The sequence below is a fragment of the Nicotiana tabacum genome, chromosome 17 (genome assembly GCF_000715075.1).
Source record: "Nicotiana tabacum cultivar K326 chromosome 17, ASM71507v2, whole genome shotgun sequence".
NCBI classification, from domain to species: Eukaryota; Viridiplantae; Streptophyta; class Magnoliopsida; order Solanales; family Solanaceae; genus Nicotiana; species Nicotiana tabacum.
In genome coordinates this window covers 88308199-88323062 of record NC_134096.1, presented here as the reverse complement: position 1 = coordinate 88323062, position 14864 = coordinate 88308199, and the positions used below count along the sequence as shown (strand labels likewise).

The 14864-nt window shown below is 35.1% G+C and overlaps 1 protein-coding gene across 1 annotated transcript; it reads left to right on the top strand.

The window, feature by feature from the left end:
- Positions 1-29: 29 nt before the first annotated feature.
- On the top strand, positions 30-9789 carry LOC107776834 (ATP-dependent DNA helicase At3g02060, chloroplastic-like). Its single transcript, XM_016596770.2, has 12 exons — positions 30-107; positions 986-1098; positions 1435-1447; positions 2891-3015; positions 3252-3391; positions 3528-3598; positions 3763-3924; positions 5001-5087; positions 5318-5491; positions 7930-7974; positions 8910-9266; positions 9419-9789. Exons 1-12 carry the CDS (start codon positions 30-32, stop codon positions 9518-9520), a joined length of 1467 nt encoding a protein of 488 aa, XP_016452256.2. The 3' UTR covers positions 9521-9789.
- The last annotated feature ends 5075 nt before the right edge of the window (positions 9790-14864 follow it).

Below are 14864 nucleotides of genomic sequence, written 5' to 3'. Positions count from 1 at the left end.
CACTATGCATTCACTCTACCTTTTCCTGGATGCAGCTTGACAAAAAACTTTTAGAGAAGTATTTTGCAGAGCATCCTCATGAGGACCTTCCAGAGTTTGCTGACAAGGTATATCTCTTAGTGTAGCTTCAAGTTACAATTTGAAATGAGGCCTTTACTTTTGCTGGAACGTTTGGTATGAAGTTAATGGCTCCCAGATGCTAGGTCGACAAGTGTAGCTTCTGGTTGTATTTATGAAATTTTCACCAAATTGAATATTTCCCAATCTGCTTTTTGTTGGTGCCTTGCATTGTTTGGGGTTCAAGAATGCGACTTGAATCCTTGATATCCACATATGGTGTCCATTTATTTCCCTATCTCATTGTTGCTTTGCAGCAAGTATGATTGGCTGTTTAAAGTGAATCTTGAAGTAACCACTGTCCCTATACAACATTAGCTCTTAGGTGTCAGGATGTCCATTACTGCCCATGATTTTGGCAAGAAGGAATTTGCACTCCAATAAAACACAAGCAAAAGTATGCGATCATTTATTGCGAAGAACTTTAGAGTTATATTGTGCTTACTGGCCCTTTCTTCTTTTTCTTTGATGAAAGATTTTTATTTTCACCACGGATTCAAAAAAGTGTGTTATGACTGAGCACAAACTGGAATCTTTATCCTCTCATCTTCTTGCTAGTTTTCAAAAGATTAATCATTGTTCAAGGTCTGCTCCTCAAACCTGTAATAGTGCACACAAGCTTCAACAAAGGTAAAGAGTGACTTGTGCACGTGTTGTCACTTATATCTTTTTGAACCTGCAAATAGTATCATGGATGTATTATATTGTATTTGAGCTGTTCAACTTATATGGTATATCAATGTTTTACCTCGAAATTTATTAAGTATATCAATGTGTAATATGAACATATATTTCTCGAGGGAAAAGGATGAGAGTCAAGAGTTTGATCATGCCACTGAATCTCTATATACGTACCTTTTCTTTCCAGTATGTAATCTTTCGACGCGGCATTGGAATTGATAGGACTACTGATTACTTTTTCATGGAAAAAGTGGACATGATTATTGGACGCACTTGGGCATGGATTTTGAGAAAAACAAGGTAAGTGACTTTTAGATACTTTAGTATAGTAAAAACCTGTTTACTGTTTGCATTGTACTTGAAATGAAGTTCCTATAACTTTCTGAACCCTTCTGGTGAAAATGTGAAGATAGAATTCTAAAGTTCATCTCCACTTTGCCTCTGTTTTGGGCCTTTTTTCAATGTTTTAGTGAATGCATTGTGTCTTAGCACTCTTAGGTTCTTATGCTGCCAGGATTGATAGACTATTTTCGAGGAGATCAAGTTCACGGCGCAAAAAGGATCCCAAAAAAGACGATGAGATCAACAGTGAAGCAGAAGATCATGACTTATATGTTGAACGTATCCGCATTGAAAATATGGAACTCAGGTCTATTAAGTCTCTCTTTGCTGTTCTGTATTAGTGTATTTCTATTCTTTGCTTTAGCTGATATGCTGCTCTAGGAAGTTCAGGAGGCACATTTGTGTCTTGTGAATCTTTAATCTATAACTTTCATATTAACCACAGACTGATATATTTACAGCATGAGATGAATTACGTCATGCATTGTGGAGATGATCCAATTGTTTTGTAGGATTTGACATTAAGGTTTTAATGGCTCTCATCTGTTCATTCAGTTATACTCGGATTTGTTGCAAATGGACCTATTTTTTTGTATGCAAATTCTATTTGACTCATGCATAAAGTATTAACAACTGGAATCGTATGAAATGGACAGTCCATAGCTATAAAAAGGTTGTCATTTTTCTTCTTCATGAGTGTTTTTGGTCTTTGGTTAAAAGGCAGTTAAGCACTGTGGTGTCTTATAGTTATCTCTGCCGCAAATTGTGTGCATCTATCTGGCTAGTTGGACCTAGTGTAGCAATGAACTATTCTGGTTTTTGCACTGACCTTTGTCCTTTTAACCAAACATTTCTTCGTAGTGCCAGGAGTAATCAATTTTCCTTGCATCAAGTGAAATAGTGTAGAGTCCAGGATCAGATTGATAGTTGGCCAGGGACTGCCTATCAAAATAGTAAGGACCACTTATTACTGACGTAGATAATGGCTCCACCCTTTATGATCTCTGCCAATTGAGTGACGAATTGGATAACCCATTCTATCCGATGTTTACGACTAAAACATGGAATATGGAATACAAGACCTTATTTATTCAAGGAAAATATAACAACCAAGGGCAAAGCATCTAAGCTGTCACGACCCAAACTCCCTCCGTATAACGTCGTGACGGCACCTAGTCTCTACGACTAGGTAAGCCTAACAAATTGCGGAAATATAACAAAAACGAAAGTAAAACTTGGCAACTAACAGCAGTGGATAACTGAATAACTAGTAACAATGCCGCTCGGCATGTACGATAACCAATACTCTATAAATACACAGTCTTCCCAAAACCCGGAACATCATAAGTCACAAGCTACAGAAGGAGACTGGTATCTCTATACACCAGAGTCTAACAAAAGAAGTACGGAAGGTAAATGACATAAGTTTATTGAAGTAAATGACATTTATTCATGGAAATAAGTTTTTCTCATTATCTACTAAAATGGATAGTAAATTAAATTTATTGAAGAAGATAGTTAACCATGAACCTTCCTCTGTGTGTGTGTGTGTGTGAGAGAGAGAGAGAGAGAGAGAGAGACGGAAACAGACTACTCTCTCTCTCTCTCTCTCTCTCTCTCTCTCTCTCTCTCTCTCTCTCTCTCTCTCTCTCTCTTTGTGTGTGTGTGTATATATGAAAGGTTTTGATAGGATCCCTATGACCGATTCTTCATATTTGATCTCCATCTGAATTGCTCTTTGTCTTTTCAGAGGTTTGGTGTAAAACAGAAGGAGAAGATTGCTTCATTTAAAACCTCAGTGGATGTTCTTACACTTTCAGCAACGCCTATTCCAAGAACTCTCTATTTAGCATTAACCGGATTTCGTGACGCTAGGTAATACCACCGGGTTTGTTTCAATTTATCAAAGCCCTGACTGGCTGTTGATGAAGTATCCACTATACTGTTGGGCACCTCCAGCAGCTGAAATTGGGTATCATTCATTTAGCAGTTGTCAATGTTGGCTAGATTTGACCAATTGTGAAGTTACATTCAACTCTACACTTTGCCTGCTCAATTTTTTGACTGTTTTGCTTTATGGCTGCCCCCATTTTCTTTTCCCACTCAAACAGTATGATCTCAACACCACCTCCTGAGAGAGTTCCGATAAGAACACATCTTTCAGCTTACAGCAAGGACAAAGTAATAACAGCTATCAAGCATGAATTGGACCGTGGTGGCCGAGTTTTTTATGTCTTGCCCCGCATTAAGGGTAATGCATTCTGTGCCTTTTACGCACATTAATTGTGAGTAGCATTATGTAATTTGGTGGCCATGCTATAGAGCAGTTTGCTGAAGTTCATCCATTGTACTCTTTGTAGTTACATGGGTTTGTCTATTATTCGCAGGTCTTGAAGATGTTATGGAATTTTTAGAACAAGCATTCCCATATGTTGAAATAGCTATTGCTCATGGAAAGGTAATTGTGGGATTAATTGAGTTTGCTTTAAGTTCTGGAACTGATAGAATATTCATGTTTATTCAGTCTTTTGACGCTAAAGATATGAACTCATACTTACATAGCATCTACACTGCATTGTCCAGTTCTAGTGGTCTGACATGCCATTTCATCTTTTTTGGCAGCAATACTCAAAACAGCTTGAGGAAACTATGGAAAGATTTGCACGGGGAGACATTAGAATTCTTATATGTACAAACATAGTAGAAAGTGGCCTTGATATTCAAAATGCAAATACAATCATCATTCAAGATGTTCAGCAATTTGGACTTGCACAATTGTATCAGGTTTTTACATTCTCTTGCCTAAACAAATAGAAAGCTTTTTGTTGTCGTCTTGTCTTCCATTCTTATTGGTAGTTCCTTCATACATTGTATAAGTGACATTGAAACCAGGAGGCAGATCATTTGTTTTTACCTACTGAATTTTCTTAGGCATAAGTGATGAAAGCGTAGTTTACTTTGATACAACCTTTTGTTCAATTGTAGATGAATAAGATATTCTTTGACAGCATGTGCTGTTAGCGCAGCTCTGAATTAATACAGAATCTCCCTGTTTCCTTAATGTACCTGATTAATCATACAAGATGATTAATGCTGCTAAAAGAGAAAATTTACCTTTTGGGATAAATCATACAAGATGATTGATGGTGCTAAAAGAGAAAATTTACCTTTTGGGATAACTTAGGTAGCTTGGGGTTTAGTCAGTTCAAACTTTGGTCCTCCAGGTGGACAGCGAGTATTTGTAACCTCCTTGTAGTCTTGAGATTACATCGAAGTTCAATAGCATACATAGTGCTATTTTCCTTGTGGCATTTCAGCCAAGCTCATTCTTATGAGAACAAATGTGGTTGAATCAGCCTTTTGTGGTATTGCAAAGTCTTCTATTGTTTCTTTCAAGAGGAATCTCTGGGGTTTGGTTCTCTTATTGACCATGGGGAACCACCTGGCCTGCTATTGCAGCTGAGGTGAAGCCAATCGATTTCTTCAACTCAAATAATGTAGTGATTTCAAACTCCAATGAAGAAGCATCTTTTTTCTCTTTCCCGGTTTCCCTTTTCATTGTATTTACTACTAAAGTTGATTGGTCAAAGATTTTCAGCCCTTCATTTCAAAATTTGGCCCCTTCTCTCTTAATAGCTTCTGTTGATACTGTAGTTTTTGCAATTCAGATGTCCTTGAGCGGAATTTATGAGACTCGTATATTTTTACCATGTGCTAATCAGGGCATGATGACGTGCTGCTGACAATTCCATATCTTAACTTTGCAGATTCTTAGCGATTGTGGTTATTGATCCTTGGAATGCTAGGTGCTGTGACTTTGATATTCCTTCTAATTCCTACTCCCTCTTTGATTACTGTAGTTGCGTGGAAGGGTCGGACGGGCGGATAAGGAAGCTCATGCACACTTATTTTATCCTGACAAATCACTTCTTTCTGACCATGCACTAGTATGCTCTCTTTCCTCTATATACTTCTATTAATAAGATATGTAGGAGATGATTCTTATATTCTGTCATCTTGCCTTTATTTTGGTAATGTTGCAGTATTTTCCAACAGAACAAGGGTTCTAATTTTATCTTATCAAGGACAAATTCTGTGATATGCACGTTGTGTGAAGTTATTTGCGGAAGATTTTTCTTTATTATGGCTGTAACATGCCATTTATTTGACAATTTAGGAGAGGCTTGCTGCTCTTGAAGAGTGCTGTGAACTTGGCCAGGGTTTTCAGCTTGCAGAAAGAGACATGGCTATTAGAGGATTTGGTAATATTTTTGGCGAGCAACAGACAGGGGATGTCGGCAATGTGGGCATTGATCTATTCTTTGAGATGCTATTTGAAAGCTTGTCAAAGGTCTGTTTCCGTCATCCTTTTACTCCATTATTTCTAGTTACAAAGATAAAATTGACTGGTTTGTGCCTAAGCTAGCATTGCTTTCTGCATGCTATCCTCCTCCCTTATTTTGAGATTGCTAGTTTCTCGGCACGTGCGTTGCACGTGTATGTCGAGTCATGTATCAAAATAAAAGGTTTTAATAAATAATTATACATGAAGACTATAAAATATAAGTTTCGTACAAACATGTGATTTCGTTTACTTATTTTGATTTTATGAGGTACAAACATACTGGTCATGTAACAAAACATGTTATAATTAAAAATTGTTTGACTCTATGCGTTATTTATCATTATCGTAAAGTATTATTTGTAGACAAATTTGAAAAGATATCCTTGATTTTTAAGGGGATAAAGTTGAATTTTCTTGGGATAAACACGAACGTTCATTCTAATAAAACACCAATATCTGAAAGTTTGTTCCAAGCAGACGGCAAACTTTGCAAACAAACGATTAACTTTAGGCACAGAGTAACTCTATTACCGAGTAAAACCTCCTCATATACATGATGTTGACTAAATGAGCAAAGTTTATGTAAAAGAAACAAAGCCAAAAATGTCACGACAAAAAGATCCATCGCCCATGTACTCATAGTAAACGAAATATATTACCTGATTGTAACTTTTTCAATATTGTTTGTCTTTTCAAAAATTAAATTGTCACTTTTACTTATGAATAATTGGCAAACCCTAGTTTAATTGAATAATCAAATTACTATTATGAATTAAAATATATCAATCAGCCAAAATTAAATCCAATTAAGTATTTAAATCATTTAAGCACATGTAGAATAGAAATACAAATCTTAAGTTTCAGTATGTATCACTAGATTTGCGTAGTTTATTCTTTACCGTACGTAGCGTTGATCCTCAAGTGTTTAAATTGCTCTAACTCTATCTATACAAAACTACAACTTTTAACTCCAAAAGGAATCTGTAGCTAGATTATTGAAAGATGTTATCCAAAGCATTATTTAAGATATTACCTGCAATTTCTTTTCTATTCTTCAACAATCTAAGAACTTCATCCCAAATATCATATGCCGCAGGTTGGCGGCCGCCATCAAATCATTTCCCCCATTTTTTTTGTCATCAAAAGTGAGATGTGTATTGCATCTATATATACCGAAAGGTTGAAAGAATTTTACTAATTATACCAAGTGGCAACACTTAGTGCTTGTGCAGCCTCTTAAGAAATATTGTGGTTGCCACGAATCTCGATTTCTGGGGAAATATCTTTGCCTTTCATAATTTTAAATCAAAGAATCAATTACATGGCTTATACACATGTTTTCAAGTTTCGCACTCTGTCTGTGCTCTAAATAGAATTAGAACCTAAATTATTTATCTCATCAGTTTCTACTTTATTTATAATTGTCAAGTACAAGGGGAAAACAATGAAAGCGAAATAGAAAACAAAAAGGATTCAAAGAAGTAGCATAATCATTTGTTGAATCAGACCACGATACACATAAATTGAAGAATCATATTAGATCATAACCATCCATCCTAATATTTATACATATTTAATTTCATAAATCACAAAGAACAAATATTAAAGAATGAATAGAGTAAAGAAAGAAGAACCCGATTTTGTTGTCACTTTATTGTTTATTCACTTTGGAATTGACTTTGCCTTCCATGAATATTACTTTATTTCCTCAAAATAAACTATGATAAAGAAGGACGATCCTTTGGATAAATGTCGTAGCATTGGCAAGAATCGTTGCATCCAAATTTTGCATCCTTTGGTCCAAAATGTTGAAACGGCATGAAAATATTTGCACGACAACCGTGTAAACTTATTGGCTTCACATAAGGTGTCTCTCTGGAGCGTTGGGTCTCTTTGGAGGCTTTATTATTATTATTTTTAATTATTATTATTATTATTATTATTATTATTATTATTTATTTATTTTTATTTTTTTGAAATAACTAAATAGGATATAATAAACTATGATAAAGAAGGACGATCCTTTGGATAAATGTCGTAGCATTGGCGAGAATCGTTGCATCCAAATTTTGCATCCTTTCGTCCAAAATGTTGAAACAGCATGAAAATATTTGCACGACAGTTTTGAGAATATGCTTCCTAAGCGTGTAAAATTATTGGCTTCACATAAGGTGTCTCTTTGGAGCGTTGGGTCTCTTTGGAGGCTTTTTTATTATTATTATTATTATTATTATTATTATTATTATTATTATTATTATTATTAAATAGGATATTAGGTTAATAAGAGGGGTATTAAAGTAATTTAACTTTTCACTTTTGGGGTTCTTGCTTTTAATATAGTATAATATAGTATAGATATAGATGATACATCTATGGATCAGTATTGTACCTCTCAAAATGAAAGAAAATTGTAATGAGATCTGTTATCTTTATTTGTATTCCAGGTTGATGAGCATCGTGTAATATCAGTTCCTTACCATGCAATGAAGGTATTTAATGCTCTCATATTTTCCATAAGTTGAAATGTTTTTCGAGTACAAAATCCATTATATGTCGGCGGTTGTGTCTCCACTCCCCAATACCTATTGCTTGCTGCTCTTTTGAGGCACTGTCATTAATCATTAATTTCTTAATGATTGGTTAGAATGTCAACCAGAGTAATTCAAATCTTAAAAATGAATAATTTTACAACAACACAACAACAGACCCAATGTAAATCTACAAGTGGGGTCTGGGGAGGGTTGTGTGTACGCAGAGAAGTGTAATCCCACAAGTGGGGTTTGGGGACGGTAGTGTGTATGTAGACCTTACCCCTACCTAGTGAAGGTGGAGAGATTGTTTGTGATAGACCCTCGGCTCAAGAAAAGGGGAAAAAATTATGTTCTGGAATTAGTAACTGTTGAGTCATGTACATACCAAAATTAGCATAACTAATATAATTAGTATTCCTTCCGTTTCAACTTATGTGAACCTATTTGATTGGGTACGGAATTTAAGAAAAAGAGAAGAGTTTTGAACTTGTGGTGTAAAATGAGGCACATATATTTTGTGTGGCTATAAATCATTGCATAAAAGGTAAATTGTTTTCAAATATGGAAATATGTCATTCTTTTTGGCACGGACTAAAAAAGAAATAGGTTCACATAAATTGAAACGGAGGGAGTAACTGTTAAGCCGTGTTAGTTAGCTAAAATGTTGAGCATGACTCCGTTGGTTCCCTAGGCACGTGGAAACAGCTTCATATAGGAACTTTAGACTAGTGGTTCTACAAATAGCTTGTATGAAGTTGTGCCTCCTATTTAAAGTTAATCTGCTTTTGTAACATCCAATTGTTAAAGATATAGCCTATAGCTTATCTGCTACTTTCATTGGCAATTGCAAATAAATGTGTATAACCTTTTAAAATTCTCACTTCCTGTCTCAGCTTGATATTAATATAAACCCTCATCTTCCTTCCGAGTACATAAATCATTTGGAGAACCCCATGCAAATCATTAATGGCGCTGAAAAAGCAGCTGAAAAGGACATTTTCAGCTTAATGCAATTTACGGAAAATCTGAGGCGTCAGTATGGCAAAGAACCTTACTCTATGGAAATCCTATTGAAGAAGCTTTATGTCAGAAGAATGGCAGCAGATTTAGGAATTACCAGCATATATGCTTCAGGAAAGATGGTTGGCATGAAAACAAACATGTCGAAAAAGGTTTTCAAATTGATAACTGATTCAGCAACTTCAGATGTTCATCAGAATTCTCTGATTTTTGAAGATGGCCAAATAAAGGTATGGTTTTGTTGAGTTTTACTACCTTGCTATGCCTATAATAATCCACTAAGGTTCCATTTTCTTCATTTATAAGAATTGGAATATAATTAATGTGAAAAGGCAAGTTTTCCATATCTAAGTGGCTTTGTCTAATGATGTGTCTTATTCAGGCTGAACTGCTCTTGGAGCTACCTAAAGAACAGTTGCTGAATTGGATCTTCCAATGCCTAGCAGAATTATACTCTTCATTACCGACCTTAATAAAATATTAGTCCTTTCAATGAACTGTGATTCTTTACTTCATCAAGTAGGCAGCCCCATGTCCATCGCTATAATAGGGTCCTGGGCATTTGGTTTTATTAAGAACATTAGAAGCTTCTCTCTCCTGGGCAGTTGGTTTAATTATGAACATTAGAAGCTTATCTCTCATAAGCGGCTGTCTCCCCATGTACATACAGTATGAAAAATTGAGATAGACCTGTATCGGCTATTAAAGCATATATATGAAAATCCAACTGGCACTTTTTCCATTCCTCTCGGGCAATCAATCTATATCAGAAGTAAAAGCCACGGGGAGTGCATTGCTTTCCTGATACAAGGTACTTAACTTTCGAATGAGGTTTATCTCTGGTCCGTTCTTTTTATCTTTTCAGTTTCTATTTTTGCCTTTTTACTTTTTTGTCTCCTAATAGTCTGAGATCTGGTTTGAAGGGGAGCCTTGGCGTAACTGGTAAAGTTGTTGTCATGTGACCAGGAGATTACAGGTTCGAGCCGTGGAAACAGGCTCTTGCAGAAATGCATGATAAGGCTGCGTGCGATAGACCCTTGTGGTCCGGCCCTTCCCCGACTTCGCGCATAGCGGGAGCTTAGTGCACCGGGCTGCCCTTTTTTTTAGTCTGAGATCTGGTTTGTTTTTTACTGTGCAGAACTAGCACCTTTGTTTAAATAAAGGATATATGATATATTGGTGGACTATCAGAATGATTTTCTGTTTCTTGTGAAAGATTTGTTTATGTGGCAATTAGGATCCTTATTTACCCAAACACGGGATCATAATTTGTCTTTCACGTCTTCCCGGACCCATTGACTCCTTTCTTCTCTTTATGTTAGAAGATGTCACCTCTTTATGACATTTTCTCTGAATTATGGCGCTTCATGGAATTTGTGTTGCATATTTATTCATGACATTTTGGCAAACTGTGATTTTAAATCCAATTTATGGGTAATTCTTCTTATTAGCTAAAATTACAAAAAGGATCAAGAGATTAAAAGGCGAACGATCCATTTGAGACCAAATTATTTTTTCTTACGGACAGTACAAAGAAATTTTTTGTCAATTACTGACATTGATTCTAGCGGTCTAGCCTACTAAATTCCAATCGAAATGAATCCTAACTATTGTTTATATTATACCATGTAGCCACTTTTAAGACAACTTATTTTTTGTAATATAACCAGCTTTAATATAGTAGTTGAAAAGTAGCCAGTTATCCAGTTAAATAAGCTTAAAGGACTTTTCCGCCCTATTTGCGAAGTGAAACTCAAGTGTTGGGATTAAAGCCTGCCTCGCGTGGGCATCTGTCAGCAAGAATGGAAGCTGGAAAATCGATCTCATAGCGGGATTACAAGCACACTTTTTACAACATTAGGTTCAGAATCCAAAATGGATATGAGAAATTGAGAATGCGATCAAATAAGAACAACGTTCCTTAAGCTTTCGCTCTTTTCTCACCAAGTGAGAATGGACCTTCTTTTTCTGTCCCACATGTTTTACTTCAACACTTAGTGACAAGTGACACTCCGTGACCATGTACTGTTTGATCAATCTCCTTCACGAACTGATAAAGATTCAAACTTCAGGAAAGTTTGTCTTTTTATGCATATATTGCATTTACATCAGATCTTATGCTAATTTAGTTTAGTCTTTCAAGTGCTCTGATTTGGTTGTTCACTTATTCTCAGAAACTTGGGATGATAATTGTGTTATTATTGTAGTTGCAATCACGTAATTAAAGAGGCAATAAATCATAGTATCAAATTGAACAAACTTGTACTCATATTCAGTCCTTCACTAAAAGATTATCAACAATGAATTTATTTTTAATCAAACCGACAATTTTTAAAGCATGAGGCACTAGTCACGCGCATTGAGTTGCACACGTCTTTTTTTTTTTCTTCTCAAGATATAAACTACAGTTCTATCTATTTAGCAGATTACCTCTACGAGGAAAAATATAAAATTATACGTTCTCACTATCACTGGAATTCAAGTGGAGCTCTATTAGTGCACCCCACGACTTGTTTCTAACTTTGATTCTTGCCGTCAACGTAGTCATTATTTCCGTTGGGTGGGTGGGGTGGGGGGTTGTAAGGAACATGTCCCCCTTCTCTCCAGCCAATACCCTATTGTTCTAAAACTAAATGAAGAGAGCCACATAATATCATATGTTGATTACACTTATCTTTCTTTGTTTCTGGTGGCTTGGTGGAAGTGCATTTCCCCTCTCTCGGAGGAGTCACCCTCTTTGTATTCCGTTGGCAACAAGGGGAAAAAAAATAGTGATGGAAAACGGAAAAAAAAAAAGTACTCTTCCATTTTATCGGATAGTTATAGTCCTAACTGAAGGATGACAAGCCGATGTTGAGGTGGCATCCATCTTTTACCGGCTAGCCATTCTAAGATTTCGGAAGGTAACCACATATGTCATCTCAGGTTTTAGCACCGTTATCCAAATTAGATGCAGAGAGCCTTGTTTGGTGGTGAAAATAATTTATAAAAGCAGATTTTCAACCTCAAAACAATCTGCATTTTAATAACTAAGTCCTAAAATGACACACAAATTAGACAAGCCATGAACTACAACATCAAGAATAAATATGTGTTCGCACAGCAGCAGCACCAAATCTTGTGGTTCCAAGACGAACCCTCACTCCTTGCATTGGGTTCACACGTATACAGAAAAGTGAGAAAAAGTGTACACCGAAAACAAAGAAAGCCAAAAGGAGAGGCAATTAACACCATCAGGAAACAGACCCCTACATGATACATCGTACATGAAGGGCTGCAGCTCATTCATTTTTCAACAATGAGACATGTCTTACTGAGACCACAAAGCATAATCTAATAGTACTGCTAGCAATCAAGGAACAAACGATCTAATATACTAATAGTCCTTTCAGCATCCTAAACTCAGAGAGTTTAATCTTCATAGCCAGTAATTAGCCAAAGGTTTATGGAGATAACAAAAAATTTCAGATACTGTGGCTAATCAATAATAATGACACAATAGATGGATTTTTCTTCAGAAGAACCCAAATAAGTCCTAGAAATTCAAAGGCACAATAAAGTTGTCCTCTGGTTGAATACCGACATAAACAGTAGATAATAACACCGAATATTGTTTCTTGCAACACTTCTATGTGGTAAATTCATAAAATATCTCAAGTTAGACACCTAAAAGGTATAATGATATCTCAACATATCTTAGTGGGCGTTTGGACATAAGAATTGTAAAATTCCAAAATAGGGGGAAAATAATTTTCAAGTGAAAATGGTATTTGAAATTTAGAATTGTGTTTGGACATGAATATAATTTTGGGTTGTTTTTGAAGTTTTGTGGTGATTTGAGTGAAAATTTTGAAAAATAACTTTTTGGAGTTTTTCAAATTTTCAAAAATTTCCAAAATGCATCTTCAAGTGAAAATTGAAAATTTTATTAACGTTGATTTCGAAAAAAAGTAAATTTATTTTGGAAAAAAGGAAAAATTTTCTTATGTCCAAACGGGCTCTTAGTCTACTCCCTTGCATCCTAGCAAAAGCAGGCTCTCATTTACTCCAGAAATGGTTTCATGTTGGTGTCACCATTGTCCGATAAATACCAAGCCTACAAATTTTCCTATAATAATATCAGTGATCAGATACAAAATTAACTAGCATAGTTATATGTTGTCTCCTGATATTAACTAAGAATTCAGACCAAGAGTTATTGCACATCTGAGATTAGAATAGACAGCCAATATTAGGGAAATTTTACAGACATCGTTACCTTCAAGAAAAAGACTTCTCCAAAACCTGCACCTCACAGAAAACCAAACATCTAAATTCCAGCGAGATATAATTCAATAGACATTGAGGCATGACCACAGCTTTTGATATGCCATCTTAAACCTGATATTACCTTCAGAAAGAAACCAATTCTCTTGCTCCAGCAACATCCAACTAATTAAAAAAAACCAATGGGAAAAAGAATGTAGACATAGATAGGTGCTCTGTCACACTACAGATATATTATGTGGATAACAAACTATTCATCCAAAATGTAATGGAACTATATTTCAGAGTGGGAGTAACATACTCTCAAGGACCTATTTGCAACTATAGTCAGACCTCTCTATAACAGCATCCCGATATAACATGCATTCACTATAAAGCCAAATTTTTCTCAAAACCGATTTTTTATGTTATATTTTACCTCTATAACAGCTTTTCACCTATAACAGCAACAACCATCTTTATGACAGTACGCTCTTTGTAAAATTACTCCTCTATATCAGCCATGTAGATTCTCTAAGATCATTACTAATAATAATTTTAAAAATTTTGATAAAATATTTTATGACTTTAATGCACATCCTATGATAAAAATATATTATTTTATTATGATAGCAGTAAACACCTTTCTAATGTTGAATCTACAGTCTACATTATTTTTTCTTTCTTTATTTTTTCCTTTATGGATGTTAGCTTCCGAAAACTAATAGAGCTTCACTATGGAAAAATATCATCATGTGATTGAACAAGTCAAGTTAACTTTAGACAACTAAACTGACATTTTATTGCAAATGGATGTAAGACAAGACAGTACGCAAATCTTTGTCAATTCAAGCATTATACCTTTAGTAAGAGACTGAAATCTATGAAACAAGCTACAATTATAGAGTTTTTCCATCAATCTTGAAAGAATTTAATTTTCTAGTAGCTTTAAAATGTGTTCCTTTGAGTTTAATTTTTTTATGTGTAGTTATGGGTTTAATAATAACGTATTAGATTTCTTTAGCATTTAATTAGTGAAATATTCATATATTTTGAGATTTTAAATCTAAATAATTATCTTTTTATGTAACATTTAAAAAAATTAATTTTTGGATAATTTTTGTGTATAACAGCCAAAATATAGTTAAACGCCAAATGCTGTTATAGGTGTATAACAGCCATTCACTATAAAAGCCCAAAAATATCGGAACAAACGATGTTGTTATAGAGAGGTTTGACGGTAGAAAACATATGTCCAATTAAGAATAAGAGTACTTACTTCCAAAAATGAAGCGCAGCAAGAGCCAATCTCCTTCATCCAGGGATCTTTGGAAACGAAATATAATTCCCATTAACTGAAGCTATAGTCCAAAAATGGACTGGCAAAATGATATCTGGAAACACTACGAACTTCCAGCGAGACAAGGACAGATAGGTGATTAACAGCAATATACATACATGAAACTTTTAGACATAAAAATGACCATCCTGATAAATTCGGATTTAGGATCGCTCAATTGATTATTCATGATGCTCTAGCAACAGACGCATTCTGTAATTTTGATGTGCAGGAAATCCACCAC